Source organism: Elephas maximus, chromosome 20 (genome assembly GCF_024166365.1).
Source record: "Elephas maximus indicus isolate mEleMax1 chromosome 20, mEleMax1 primary haplotype, whole genome shotgun sequence".
NCBI classification, from domain to species: Eukaryota; Metazoa; Chordata; class Mammalia; order Proboscidea; family Elephantidae; genus Elephas; species Elephas maximus.
This window is the reverse complement of record NC_064838.1, coordinates 23,715,983-23,731,355: the sequence shown is the minus strand read 5'-3', so window position 1 is coordinate 23,731,355 and position 15,373 is coordinate 23,715,983. Positions and strand designations below refer to the sequence as shown.

The following is a 15,373-nucleotide window of genomic DNA, read 5'->3' as shown; positions in this document are numbered from 1 at the left end:
AGGTTAAATCTTTCTGCTTCTAGAGGCCTGGAGAAACTTAAATTCTTTATGGTCAAACATCTCCCCAAAAGGACCAATATTTTTTGAACAAAGCCTATACCTTCTACATAACTGGAAACTGCTTCTCTTTTTTAGGGGAGCCCAATATGGTGGCCATTTGCTTTACTTAAGGAGATCAGCCTGTTTTCCTTTTTTTCACCTAGAAGAAACCCCATTCTTTTTCCTTCAGTCTGTATTGAGTTACCTACCTATGGACCCGAGCAGGCAGAGTGCTAAAGACATAAATGCCTATTAATAATAGTGACCTAGACATATAACAGAGGACCCTGGGTGAGGCAAACAGTTTGTAATCAGCTGCTAACCTAAGGGTTGGTGGTTTGAACCCACTAGCATCTCTGTGGAAGAAAGGACTGGCAAACTGCTTCCACAACGATTACAGCCAAGAAAACCCTATGAAGCAGTTCTACTCTGCAATACACGAGGTCACCATGAGTCAACATCAACTCGAAGGCACGAGTTAGGGTTAGTTTAGACATCTGATATATGGATAAGGGAGCTTAAGCAAATCGGCAAGTTGAAGGAAAGAGGAAATGGTGCTCAGCGAAACAGAGTTACAGGAGGAAGTCAGAGAAAACTGTAAAAATGTCCATTATCAGCCAGGGTCCCAGCAGGAAATAGCTTACTCACTTTAGGATATTTCAGATCGTTTTTAATAAAGAACTCTTTAAGACGGTATGGGCAAGGTAGCAGAGAGAAAGAAAAAAAAAACTTGAAATAGTGGGAGTGGGGAAGCAGTTACTGGAATCCCGTTGGAAAGCACTGTGTGGAGACAGCCTTCTTGAAAGAAGCACTGACCTTTGACAGAGGGACACTGACCTTTGGCAGAGGGACACTGACCTTTGGCAGAGGGACACCCCCAGCCTAGGAGGAGGAAGGAGTGAGTACAAACACCCTCCAAACCCTCCTCTTCTACTGCCTGGGCTCTCCATTGGCTGAACCAAAGGAAAGCCAGAGGGCTAGTGGTTTACTGATGATGTCCTTACAGGTCAGTTTTCCAGGTCAGAGAGCTGGGTGGAAAAGAAATCTGGAATGGAAAATGGAAGGTACACAGCAGACCGTCTAACAGTTTAAACATTGGTGATTTGAGGGGTAATTGCATCGGTCACACTAGTGAAGTGTGCGCATTGGTTTCTGATTTGCATTTTGATTAAAAAAAAAAATCAAAGGCATTCCTTTACAGAATCCTCGAAGTCCTTCTTGGAACCTCTGGAGTTCAGCCTGTTTCTGGGTTACAGCACGACTCTGTTCCACCACCACAGGCTGCTATCCTGCCCCTCCACTCCAGCCCACTTCCATCACTTGGTCCTATTCCTCTGCACAGTAGGAAAGGGTGGCTCAGTTCTCTGGGAACTCAAGCCAGCTTCACTTTTCTTTCTGCTGAGAGCTTTGCTCACCTTGCACTTCTACTGACAACCTTACCCATATGGAGGAAGGCAATTAAGCACAAATTAATTGCCTTAAAATGAGAAGAGGAGAAAACATTTGAAAGTGGGTCAGCTTTTTACATGAAAACATCAACTGGCAATATGCATGCAGGAGCTCGAATCAAATAATCACCATTTTAATCACGTAGGAACAATGGAATTTAATCTGTAGTGGAGAAGAAATAAACAGGTTTCTCATTAGTGCACTTACCAAGGACAGTTACTTGGGTTATATCAGCAGTGCTATCTAGAGCAGTTTGAGCCAAACAGGAGTAAACACCTTGGTCCTCTAAAGTGACATTAGCTATAGTCAGATTAGCTCCATCAATAATTATCCTAATAGAAAAAAAGTCAGTATATGATGAGTATGAAAATGACAGAAACAAACACCTAGAAGACAATCCTTTTTAAAATGTGTGTTTTCACAGAAAGCAATTTGAGCAGAAGTGTAAAGAAAAACTTCACATAATGCAAATTTTATTAGAGAATGCCGGAGTTGAAAAGTAGAGATAAAGTTTGATTCAGTTGTATGCAAATGTATGCAAAAGACCATGATTGTTTAACTAAAATTGTAAAATCCAGCCATCTGTGATGCCTGGATCATTGATGGAACTGTGTGTTGTCTGATGTGCCTAAAGAACGCATAGTACGTTACAGCAGCTGCGATTTATTTGAATACTTTTTAAACAGTCCTGGTGGTACAGTGGTTATGCACTCAGACACTAACGGAAGGGTTGGCAGTTTGAACCCACCAGCCGCTCTGTAGGAGAAAGATGTGGCAATCTGCTTCTGTAAAGATTTCAGCCTCAGAAACCCTATGGGGCAGTTTCTACTCTGCCCTGTGGTCGCTAAGAGTGGAAATCAACTCAATGGCAGTGGCGTCACTAGGGTTGGTGCCCCCCTGTGCGGTAACTCATGGTGTCACTCCCTCCCCCTGCCTCCCACCCCACCCATGGACCTCCTTCAGCATCAGACCATTCAGAATCCTTGCTGATGTTTTTTGTGCTAATGTTACTCGTAAATCGTAATTCCCGTGTATCACTCCTTCTTTTCCTTTAATTACTACTTCGTTCTCAAAAAAGTTATTGATATAGGTTCACAAGTACTAATTACCACAATATTGTAGCTAAAACACCAGATGATTTGACAAAATCCGCGACTATACAAACTCTGGCAGCAAGGAAAACAACAGCTCGCGCTTGCACGGTGTGCAGAGGAAACCACATGATTTGAAGCCTCATCATAACTGGTAACAACGACAGCCCTGACTGGAGTGCATCAGAAGGTTCACAAAGTAAATTAGCATAGAGCTTCAGCGTTGTACGTATATTGACACACGGAAGCTGGGCTTACAAAAAATGTTTTCCTTGTTACAACTAACTACAGAGATATTTTTACAGACAGTCATTTTGCTGTCACCCCCTCTGACAGTGTTACCTGGTGTGGTCTGCACCCCCTCCCCTCCTTAGGGATCACCCCCCTCGCCTCCTTAGGGATGCCACTGCTGGAGGGCAACAGGTTTGGTTTGGTTTGCCATCCTACACAGGAATAACTGAGATGCTTGCTGCAAAGGCAGATGCCTGAATCCTACCCCAGACCTACAAAATCAGAATATCTGAGATGGAGTTGGCTAATCTCCATTTTTAACAAGCTCTCGTTTCCCTAAATAGAATGCACATTAAAATCTAACAGTTAAATATGTGATTTATCTCAACAGTAGATGGCAGTCTTGTACTTCTTTTGGCAAAACATTTGCGACTAGCTTTTTTATAAGTCATTCTGTTCTTGCAAATTTATAATGAGGTTTACTACCTGAAAATTGTTTTTTTGTGTGTGTGAAAAAATACCTTTGACCCTATATCTATGTATTGTTAACACAGCTATTCAATTATTGTTTTAATAAAAGTCCATTAAATTTAAGATAAATTCACAGCAGTTTGCTACTTAGTTGAAATAATTTAAAAGGTATCATCTTTGTGAGGAGGGAGGGAAAACTGATATAATTGAGCTTTTTAAAGGAGAGTTCTTATCAATTCCTTAGCAGTTTGAATTAGAGAAAACCACTTTAAAGTGTAGTACGGTCAAACACTTCTTTATATAGACAGAGTCAGTCTCTTAAGTCCTACACCAATTACTGAACAATTTGCCAATTGATATTACCTGGAGTCAAGAGCCTTGCTATAATTCTAGACTGATAAAGCTTTGACGCAACTTAAATTCTCAGTTCATGTTAGTGATGTGTCCATCTGACATAATATCAGCATATTGGATGCACTGACCATTTCTTGAAAATTTTACCTTCTTTGATGAAGTACTACAAATTAATAACTTCAACCCCTTCAAACAAGGCCATTTGTGCCAGGCACAAAACCACTATAGCCACTAGGGCCCATGGGAGCTAAAATCTAGCCCATTGTCTTCTCATCAATATTTGTTTTCTGGTTCCAGGCTGCTTCAGGCCAGAAAGAAAAACAAGCTTCTTGCTAACTCATTGGCCTACGGGAGGTGCTTTTTTTTTTTTTTTTTTTTTCCAATCTCACAATATACCTTGCTGTTTTTGTTGTTAGGTGCCCTTGAGTCAGTTCCCACTTATAGCTATCTTATGTACAACAGAATAAAACACCGCCAGGTCCTGTGCCATCCTTATGATTGTAGCTGTGTTGGAGCCCACTGTTGCAGCCACTGTGTCAATCCATCTCGTTGAGGGTTTTCCTCTTTTTCACTGACTTTACTAAGCATGATATCCTTCTTCAGGGACTGGTCCCTCATGATAATATATCCAAAGTAACTGAGACTTTGTTTTCTAAGGAGCATTTTGGCTGTATTTCTTCCAAGACAGATTAGTTCATTCTTCTGGTAGTGAATGGTATATTTAATATACATTGCCAACATCATAATTCAAAGGCATCAATTTTTCTTTGGTCTTCCTTATTCATTGTCCAACTTTTGTGGGCATATGAGTTGATTAAAAATATCATGGCTTGGGTCAGTTGCACCTTAGTCCTCAAAGTGACATCTTTGCTTTTGCAAATTTTAAAGAGATCTTTTGCAGCAGATTTGCCCAATGCAATACATCATTTGATTTCCTGACTACTGCTTCCATAGGCGTTGATTGTGGATCCAGGTAAAATGAAATCCTTGACAATTTCAATCTTTTCTCTGTTTATTATGAAGATACTTATTGGTTCAGTTGTAAAGATTTTTGTTTTCTTTACATCGCAGTGTAATTCCTATCAAAGGCTGTAGTCTTTGATTTTATCCTTAAGTACTCTAAGTCCTCTTCCGTTTTAGCAAGCAATGCTGTGCCATCTGCATATCACAGGCTGTTAGTGAGTCTTCTTCCAATCTTGATGCCATTCCAACCTTCTTCACATAGTTCAGCTTTTTGGATTATTTGGTTAACATACAGATTGAATAGTGAAAGGATACAAACCTGATGCACACCTTTCCTGATTTTAAAATACACAGTATCCACTTGTTTTTTTTTCAAATGACTACCTCTTGGTCTATGTACAGGTTCCACATGAGCACAATTAGTTGTTCTAGAATTCCCATTCTTCATAATGTTATACATAATTTGTTATGATCCACACAGTCAAATGCCTTTGTGTAGTTAATAAGACAGGTAAACATCTTTCTGATTCTCTGCTTTCGGCCTAAAATCCATGTGACACCAGCAGTAATATCACTCATTCCACGTCCCTCTGAATCTGGCTTGAATTTCTGGCAGTTTTCTGTCCATGTACAGCAACCACTTTGGAATTATCTTCAAGAAAATTTACCTGCATGTGACATTAATGATACTGTAGGATAATTTCCACATCTGTTGAATCCCATTTCTTTGGAATGGGTACAAATATGGATCTCCTCCAGTCGGTTGGCCAGGTAGCGGCTTTCCAAAGTTCTTGGCATAGACAAATGAGCACCACCAGTGTAGCATCCGTTTGTTGAAACATCTCAATTGGTATTTCATCAATTCCTAGAGCCTTGTTTTTGATGAATGTCTTCAGTGCAGCTTGGACTTCTTCCTTCAATACCATTGTTCTTGATCATATACTATCTCCTGAAATGGTTGAACACTGACCAATTCTTTTTGGTACAGTGATTGTGTATCCCTTCCATCTTCTTTTGAAGCTCCCTGCATTGTTCAATATTTTGCCCATAGAATCCTTCAACGTTGCAACTTGAGGCTTGAATTTTTTGTTCGGTTCCTTTAGCTTGAGAAATGCCGAGTGTGTTCTTCCCTTTTGGTTTTCTAACTCCAAGTCTTTGCACATTTCATTATAATACTTTACTTTGTCTTCTCATGCCACCCTTTGAAATCTGTTCAGCTCTTTTACTTCATCATTTCTTCCATTACCTTTAGCTACTCTAGTTCAAGAGCAAGTATCAGAGTCTCTTCTGACTTCCATTTTGATCTTTTCTTTCTTCCCTGTCTTTTTAATGAACTTTTGCTTTCTTTATGTATGATGTCCTTGATCTCATTCCACAACTCATCTGGTCTCCAGTTATTAGTGTTCAATGTGTCAAATCTATTTTTCAGGTAGTCTCTATATTCCATTGGGATACAATCAAGGTCATGCTTTGGTTTTTACAGACTTGTTTTAATTATCCTCAGCTTCAATTTAAACTTGCATATAGACACTGGTTTGTTGTTGTTGTTTTAATAAGTAATTGATGGTCTGTTCCACAGTTGGCCCCTGAACTTGTTCTGACTGATGATATTGAGTTTTTCCATCATCTTTTCCACAGATGTAGCCTATTTGAATCTTGTGTATTTCATCTGGTGTGGTCCACATGTGTAGTCACCATTTATGTTGTTAAAGAAAGGTATTTGCAATGAATAAATTGTTAGTCATGTAAAATTCTATCATGTGATCTCTGGCATCCTTTCTATCCCCAAGGTCATATTTTCCAGCTACTCATTTCTTCTTTGTTTCCAACCTTTGCATTTCAGTCACGAATAATTATCAGTGCATCTTGGTTGCATGCTTGATCAATTTCAGACACAGAAGTTGATAAAAATCTTCAATTTCTTCATCTTTGGCCATAAGGGTTGGTGAATAAATTTGAAAAATAGTTGCATTGACTAGTCTTCCTTATGGGCAAATGGATATTATCCTATCACTGACAGCTGTGTACTTCAGGATAGATCTTGAAATGTTCTTCTTGACAATGAATGTGTTGCCATTCCTCTTCAATTTGTCATTTCTGGCATAGTAGACCACATGATTGTCTGATTCAAAATGGTGAATACCAATCCATTTCAGCTCACTAATGTCTAGGATATCAAACTTTATGATTTCCATTCCATTTTTTATGATTTCCAGTTTTCCTAGATTCATACTTCATCCACTTTGTGTTCCGATTATTAATGGATGTTTGTAGCTGTTTCTTCTCATTTTGAGCCGTACCACATCAGCAAATGAAGGTCCCAAAATCTTTACTCCATCTATGTCATTAAGGTCAACTCTTCTTTGAGGAGGCAGTTCTTCCCCAGTTGTCTCTTGAGTACCTTCCAGCCTCAGGGGCTCATCTTCAGGCACTATATCAGACAATGCTCCACTGCAATTCATAAGGTTTTCACTGGCCAATTTTTTTAGAAGTAGATAACCAAGTCCTTCTTCCTAGTCTGTCTTAATCTGGAAGCTCTGCTGAAATCTTTCCAGCATAGTTCACTACATTATTCACTACAGATTAGCAAGTAAGCACAAGTAAGCCTGTGCTCACCTTGCTTATTGAGTCATCCACCTCTGTCAGGGATTTAAATTTAAAAAGAGACTTTGATTCTGCAGAAAGGAGCTATGGGATTGGGAGAGAGTTAGATGCCAGCCATTCCTAGTAGCTGAATCTTTGATGTGGTTAAAAAAAAAAAAAAAGTGAAATGGTTCATTACAGATGATCTGGAAAGCAATGTAAGCACCTTGCTTACCATGCCTTTTGGATAATCTGCCTCTGATAATAGCTCTACTGGAGTCTGCTTAATGAGTCCTGGTGGCACAATGGTTAAGTGCTCAGCTACTAACTGAAAGGTTAGCAGTTCGAACCCACTCAGTGGCTCCACAAGAGAAAGGCCTGGCAATCTGTTTCCATAAATATTACAGCCTAGAAAACCCTATGTGACAGCTCTACTCCATCACATGGGGTCACTATGAGTTAACATTGACTCAACGGCATGCGACAGAACAGGACAGAACAGAACACAATAGGATTCTGCTTAAAGAAGTACTATCATTTCTATTCTCACAGAATCTGTTCTTTAGCTTCAGTTTCATCCATTCTTACCCTCTCCTCCCAGTCTTTTTCTCTGTCTTCCCCTACCTAATTATCTCACCTGAGATATCTATTGTTACTCTAACCTCTCGCCATCTTCATCTACAACATCCAACTTGCTAGCCCCTGGCCCTTGTTAAGCTTCCTTGTCTTCTTACTCCATTCCATAGCGAAGTTTTGCTGAAGGCAGTATGGCAAAAGCGATTCTTTGGAGATCTGTGTTTGCAGCTTATTTCCACCAATTATTCCACCAATTATTGCCTGTATATTATTGGGCAATATGTTGATCCTAATTCACCTTATCTAAAAAATAGAGGTAACAATAGTGTCTTTCTGTTCAGGAGAAGTCAATGAGACAAAGCACATAGAACCAAAAAAAGAAAATCAAACCCATTGTCACTGAGTCAATTCTGACTCATAGTGACCCTACAGGACAGAGTAGAACTGCCCCATAGGTTTTCCAAGGAGCAGCTGGTGGATTCAAAATGCCAACATTTTGGTTAGCAGCCAAGATCTTAACTACTGTGCCACCAAGACTCCAAAGCACACAGAGAGATTAATATATAAAGCCTGGCATGATAAGTGCTTAATAGTGGCTAGATAATGATATTAATCAAAAACATTTATTCTTTTCTGGCTTATCACTAATCACACTTTTCACGGAAGATATTTCAACGTCCCCCCCCCCCCAACTCCCGTCCCTCTTGACCCTATGCTTAAGCCAATTACATTAATTTCTGACTTGTTGGGAAGGGACCATTCATTATGACTTCATTATTATTTCAGTATCATCCTCCTCCATTCATTTTCTACCATTTCTAAGTGAGAAAAAACAGCCCCCCTTTGGTGCCAATGATAGAGCCCTCCAATTTGTGTTCTCAACACCCTTTTCTCCCACACAGTCCTGGTTTCTGATACGTTGTTTATCCCTCTCTTCTTGCCACTGAGTCTTCATTCTGCCTGCAGCCATGAACTGTACCCACTACTTTTGTGAAGCACAGTATCAATTTTAAGAATGCTTTCATATCCATGTCCTATTTCACTTTTCCTAACGATAGTGTGTGGGGTACAACCACTTACAGGTTAGAAATTCACAGAAAATGCCTTGGAGTCATTTCACCCTACCTAAAAGTTTTGCTGTGAGGATTAATAACTGTGTATGGGAACCACAAGCATAACACGAGGCACCCAGTGGGCATAATGGTCCAGAAAGGTGGTTTCTAACACTTAGCATGCACCTATCTGTGAAAGGGGGCAGGAAGGAAAAGAAGCAGGAATTTTCACTTCTTGGTGTTCTCTATGGTTCTAACCTTTGATTAGAAATTCAACTTCTTTTTAAGTAAAAGCTTCTTGTCCCCAGCCTATTGATAAGGAGGAGTTGTCCCAGGAGGAGGTGAGAAACAGGAGCTTACTGATGGTTCTCTAAAAATTTAGCAAAAACCTATGATCTCAATCCCTTGCTCTATATCCAACACCTGCTCTTGGCACCAGTCAAAGCCAGCCCGCAGCAGTAGTGCCCAGGGTTCCCACTCCTGAGGCCTCTCCTGAGCTGAGGTTACCTTAGGGGAAATTGGGAGAACAGCTGCAACACATGCTCGGTCAACTCTGATGGCCAAAGGCTCATTTAAGTGTCAGCCTGCATCCTGCACAAACTTTAAAACTGGGTCCTACAAAGTGGCAGGTTGGAGTTTCTGAGAGCAGAGCCCAAATATGTACATCACATCACTAACAGGACATGAGTCTCTGACTCTCTTCTTGGCTGCAGCCCAGAGGTCACAACGACGACCTCAAATAACCAGGCAGTAGTGACAAGGGGGGAGATCTGGGGAGGCCTGAGTAGCTGACAGGTCAACTGAGACCTAACCTAAGGTGGAAGATATGGTATCTGTGTTGTAAGGTGTAGCCGTACGAAAATATACCTGATCTCTTGTTTCAGTGACAACTGGTTACAAGACATATGCTGCCTTTCCACAAACCTTCACATACATATAGAAGGCAGAGGAAGAAAAGAATTAAATACCCAGGCTAAGACCAATGCCTTAGTACAGAGGTCTCACACAAACACACATACATACACAGACAGGGCTAGATAGACTAGCTAAAACATACTGAGTACTTAGCATTTTCTAATTCACAACAACTCTAGGACAAAGATAATTTTTGTATAACTCAAAAACTATTTTATAGAAGGGAAAAGTAAGACAGAGAAAGGTTAAGTAACTTCTCTAAGGTCATAGACCCAAGAAGTGACAGAGCTAGGAATCGAACCCAGGCCATTCAAATCCAGAGTCCATGCCCTTAACCATGACGTTATGCTACCATCTCATCTGAGGAGAAAGTGTCCTATCCAAAGACCTTCAGATTTATTTTAGTCGTAATGATGAATAACGAAACATAACTGCAGGTGAGATTTTGCTCAAAGATGGTCAGTGTTTAACCCCTGTTTAGTAGCAAGGCAAGAGGGAGGGGAGTGGACATTGGTATGCCTTCCGAAGGCATATTAGGCACTCAGTACAACATTGTTTTTCTCTGATGTGCTTAATATCGTCCTCAGCATTTATTCACATTTTCTGGAACATTCTTTTTGTATTACAAAGCCTGGAAGTTTCAAACTTAGATTCTTACTTGTCATAAAGAATTTGGATAGGATTTAGATCCTGCCAAAGAGATGCACTCCTGTGAGATTTGGAAGGTAGAAGGGAAATGGATAATGTTTTCTCTGGGGCGGCGAGGCAACCAGTGACTCTGGCAGCCATGAGAACTGGCCGTGGCTGGACTCGCCAGCAGCACCGTGGGGACAGCTACAGTGGCAGCAGCAGAAGCAGCTGCAGTCTCTAGACCTCTGGATCACAGCTTCAGTGCCGGGTATCATTAGCCAAAAGCTTAGTAAGCAGCCCCCTTTAAGCCTAGCTTTACCCTTCCCATGGCTTTGTAACCAACCAAACCCATGCAATAAATCCTTTTCTGTTCCAAATGCTCGCAGTGGCTTCTACTTTGTGCACTAACAGGATGATGTTTTTGTTGTTGTGTGCCACTGAGTTGATTCCAACTCATAATGACCCTATAGTACTGAGTAGAACTGCCCCGTAAGGTTTGATCTGCTGACTTTTCAATTAGCAGCCAAGCACTTAAATATCTCACCACCAGAGCTCCTTACAAGATGATACACATTATATAAAAAGTTGGTAGCCAAACAAGATAAGCATTTGATAGAAAAGTGAAACCAGTCCACCGCATGATCTTTTGAATGTTGATTTAAAGACTGAACTACGTTAGTCAAATTTTGTATTTTAATTGAGTGAGAATATTTTTATAATTTTTTAATGCAGAAGTGTTAATCTCATGCAAATATTATATTTGGTAGTTTACTTACCTGCCATCTTCTGTGCCATTAATTTCAAAGGCTTCTCCATCTTTGCTCCAGGACAACTTCAAACTGTGTTTCAAATGTGAGTCACTTTTGCTCTCACAATGTAATTCAAGTATATGTGATCTGGGGACACGAGGATTCTTAGGAGAAACTCGAAGTTTTGTGGCATCTGTTTTTTATCAGACAAAAACAGTAGTTAGAACTACAGAGAACAGCTTAGTTTGCTATTAAGAGCCTGCAATTTTAATCAGCCAGAACTGTCAACATAGTCATCGAATCCTCATATGATGTTTGTCCCACTGTAATTTTCTAACATCATGTATCATTACTATTTGCTTTCCATTCAAGGATGGGCAACTGACAAATTCTGGGTGGGAGGATTAATTACAGGTCATCCCCAATTTACAACTGAGTTCAGTTCCAATGACTCCGTTGTCGTAAGCTGGTTCTGACATAAGTTGAATACCTTCTTTTTCTTTTCTTTTTTTTTTTTTAGTTTTCATTATTATTGCCTTTTATTACCAAAATCTTTGTAAATCTGAACTTTATTTGTTTTTGGGAGTTGGAAACATGACATATAAACTTACAGATATGATGACATCAGCAAATTATGCCCTACAACATTGTATGTAGTACATATTACCAACAATAAGATGTATAAAAACACAGATGGTCATAAGTGTGGTTCATCATAACTCGAATACATCTTAAGCTGGGGACTACCTGTAATAGTTTACCAATTCCCCCCCACTACTTCCTGGGTAAAGGGAAAAAGGAATGTGTGAGCAAACAAGCGGCTCTAAGAGGTGAAACTAATATAATTTCCCCTTGTGCTTGTGGACATAAGATCAAACCACCACAGAGAAAAAAGGAAAAGTAGTTGCTTTTCTATTAATATGTTTGTTGTTAATTCAGAAACCCGAGGTTAACCGATGATGCCACCTACACAGGTTAATGATCAATATGAAGGTGGGGAATTAGAAAGTAAGTTCCATGAAGGCAGGGCCTGTGCCTATACCACCACACTGCACTATCCCCAGAGCCTAGGTGGGAGGAGTCTGCATGCAGCAGGCACTGTTGAATGTATGGAGTAGGCACTGTTGAATGTATGGAGTAGGCACTGTTGAATGCATGGAGTAGGCACTGTTGAATGCATGCAGTAGGCACTGTTGTAGGCACTGTTAAATGCATGCAGTAGGCACTGTTGAATGCATGCAGTAAACCTGTTAAATGAGTGACAGTGAGTGATAGTTTAAAATCAAAATAAGTCATTATTAGCAATAATATGAAGCTCAAAGATTGGCACTACAACTGTCTTGAAAAATGTCTCCTTCATTATGACTGTTTCAAAACATAAAATCCTTCCTCTGTGACACCCGATTAAAGATAGGTCTACTTTACTCTAATGTGGCACTTGGTGGCCCTCTCAGGAGCCGTATCAATTATCTCACCTCCAATTCCTCGATTATGTTTTAATATCTGCTATCTACATGTCACTCAAGTGACAGAGTAAAAGTGAAAGTGTTAGTAAAATTGATTGTTTGGTATCCCAGGCACAAAACTTTGAGAGAGTATTACATTTATTTAATTTTAAGTGAATTATGAAATATCCTAATTTTAAATTTAAAGCCAGGGATCGGTTGAATAATAATAGATATCATTTAAGAAGCACATACACTATGCGCCAGGACTCTGCTAAAAAGTTCACATTCACTGTGGCATTTTATAATTATAACAACTCTGTAAATAATAACATCCCTGTCACCCTGATGGCACAGTGGTTAAGAGCTATGGCTGCTAACCAAAAAGGTCAGCATTTCAAATCCACCAGACGCTCCTTGGAAACCGTATGGAGCAATTCTACTCTGTCCTGTAGGATCGGTAGGAGTTGGAATCGACTTGATGGCAATGTTTTTTTGTTTTTGTTTTTAATCTTCCAGAGGAGGTAACTTAAGGCAAAAATGAAATTAAAGGATGAGCCCAGGTTTTCCTAATTGGTAAGAGCCTGAGTCGGGATTTGAACATAGGCCTGGTAGAGAGTAAAGCTCATGCGCTAAATTACTACACTATAGACTCTTATTCAACTCCATTCTTGACATTACTATCTTTATATGCAAAAACTTGTATCCTTAATCCTTCATTGATATGAGTCGTGTACCTACAGTCCGCAGGTTACAAACGTCTGACTTACAGACAACTCTTACTTACCCTTTAATGTTATATAAATTTGTCTTCACTTTAAACCATTGAACCAACCCCTACTCACAACAAATTCTTCATCGCAATCACCTTTACTTGCTGCACGTGCAGCTTTTAAATCACTGAAAAGGCTTTGAGCCTTTTCTTGCACTAAATCTCATTAACCCATTGCCATCAAGTCAATTCCGACTCATAGTGACCCTAAAGGACAGAGTAGAACTGCCCCATAGGGTTTCCAAGGAGCACCTGGTGGATTTGAGCTACTGACCTTTTGGTTTGCAACTATATCTCTTAACCAGTGGGCCACCAGGGCTTGCACTAAAGTAAGGCTAAATAAAACCGTATGGAACTGTTCTGATTTACCTACAAATTCTTAAAGACACTCAGGAGCAGAACTCTTTCATAACCCAGGGACTGCCTGTACACTCACTACATATAAAACGGCTGTAAGGGCAGACTGAAACTTCGTGAACTTGTCCATCTCTTGGGCCAGGAGCTCACCACTCAGGCAGGTTTAAAGCCCACTTTGGGCCAATCTTTGAGCTTCACATTGTTGCTACTTTGACCCTGGCTGAGTTGCTTGATCTGGATTAGGTTAGTTTGTTTTTGTTTTGTTTTTAGCTTTCTGTAGTATAAAAAAAATCATCTTCGCTGACTTTATAAGGAAATTTCAACATCTTTACCTGACACTTCAGAGTGCAGTGAGACATAAGGGATAAAGAGACATCCTGAGAGAATGTTTATGTGCTTTAAAAATGTAGTCTGTGGGGTTGGCACATTGAATTACTTAGTGGACATAAAGAGTCAAATACTGTAAAATAATAAAAAACAAAAGACAGGAAGGAAGGAAAGAAAAAGAAAGAGAGAGAGAAATGGAACCCATATGATAATTCATGCAAATTAAAATAAATTTACTTCTAATATCCAAGTTGGCTGTGACGGCAGCTTTTCCTTTAGCATTTTCTACCCAACAGGAGTATGGCCCAGCATCCTCTTCTGTGGTTTTATTGATCTGTAATGTGCCATTTTCATGGATATAGTACCGAATGCCTTCAAGAGGTTTTGCTTCATCCACCTTCTGCCTGTGGACACAGAAAACATAAATCAATTTGGAGAGTGACAGGAGTGTACACTCTTTTTGAAATTGGCTGCTGATGTCATTCAAGCTAACTCCTTCTTCAGGAGCTTAGCAGACCTTATGAAAGATTCCATAGGGGTGTGCATTTTTCTCAAAATGGGTCATGGGTGTATATCTTATCTACCCAACTAGACTGTGGCTAGAGGCAGTCTTGGTCCATGCTCTTTGCTTCTGCTGTATTTCTCATAGCAGTCAGCACCGTTTTGCATCTGTCCTCTGAGCTTAATAAATACTTGTTGGCTTATTGATGGTGAACTCTTTAGTTAATGACTGCTTCAGGATACTAAATGGAGAAGCTAGTAATTGAAAGAGATAATGAACCCTCCGAAACTCCTGCTGTCCTGGGAGAACACTGGTCATTCAGAAATATTACAGTCTAGGAAGTCTTGTATGTCCTGTGGACATGGATTACATTTACCCTTATCAACTCCATGGTCCTTTTCTCCTACACTCATCCATTTTCTGAGCATTTGCTGCCACAGCTTGATTTACACAGGAAATCTCACACAAGCAACTTCTGGAGCTTAAAAATGTAAAGCGCAAATCAGGGCTCCTGCTCACACAGCATTTTCCAGGACTTGGGTGAGGCAAGCGGGATGCTTCCCTCAGAGGCAAAATTTTAGGGGGTGCCAAAAATCTCAGTCATTAAGGTAGGTAATGGTTAATACAATATTTTTTTAATCAAAATTAATGCCAAAAATTCGCAATGAACACAGTATCAAAATTTTAAATAAAGACAGGTTACAGTCCTGCACTGGCATGGCCCTCTCCTTACCCAAACTAGGCAAATAGTTTAATAGTATAACTAAGTTTAACCAAGCTTTTCCAGTAAAGTAACCAATATGTTAGACACATATGACAATATGTTCAGACTTATTACAGCAACAATACATTGGAAATTAAAATCAA

The 15,373-nt window shown here is 39.9% G+C and overlaps 1 protein-coding gene across 7 annotated transcripts in view; it reads right to left on the bottom strand.

The window, feature by feature from the left end:
• Positions 1–15,373, bottom strand: part of CHL1 (cell adhesion molecule L1 like) — a 232,568-nt gene that overhangs the window by 30,508 nt on the left and 186,687 nt on the right. For all 7 annotated transcript variants that reach the window (XM_049862001.1, XM_049862007.1, XM_049862008.1 and 4 more), the window contains 3 exons: positions 14,242–14,408; positions 11,131–11,296; positions 1,696–1,820 (listed from right to left, as the gene is read on the bottom strand). In XM_049862001.1, the coding sequence (XP_049717958.1) occupies positions 1,696–1,820; positions 11,131–11,296; positions 14,242–14,408 (458 nt within the window). The remainder of the gene's footprint in view (positions 1–1,695; positions 1,821–11,130; positions 11,297–14,241; positions 14,409–15,373) is intronic.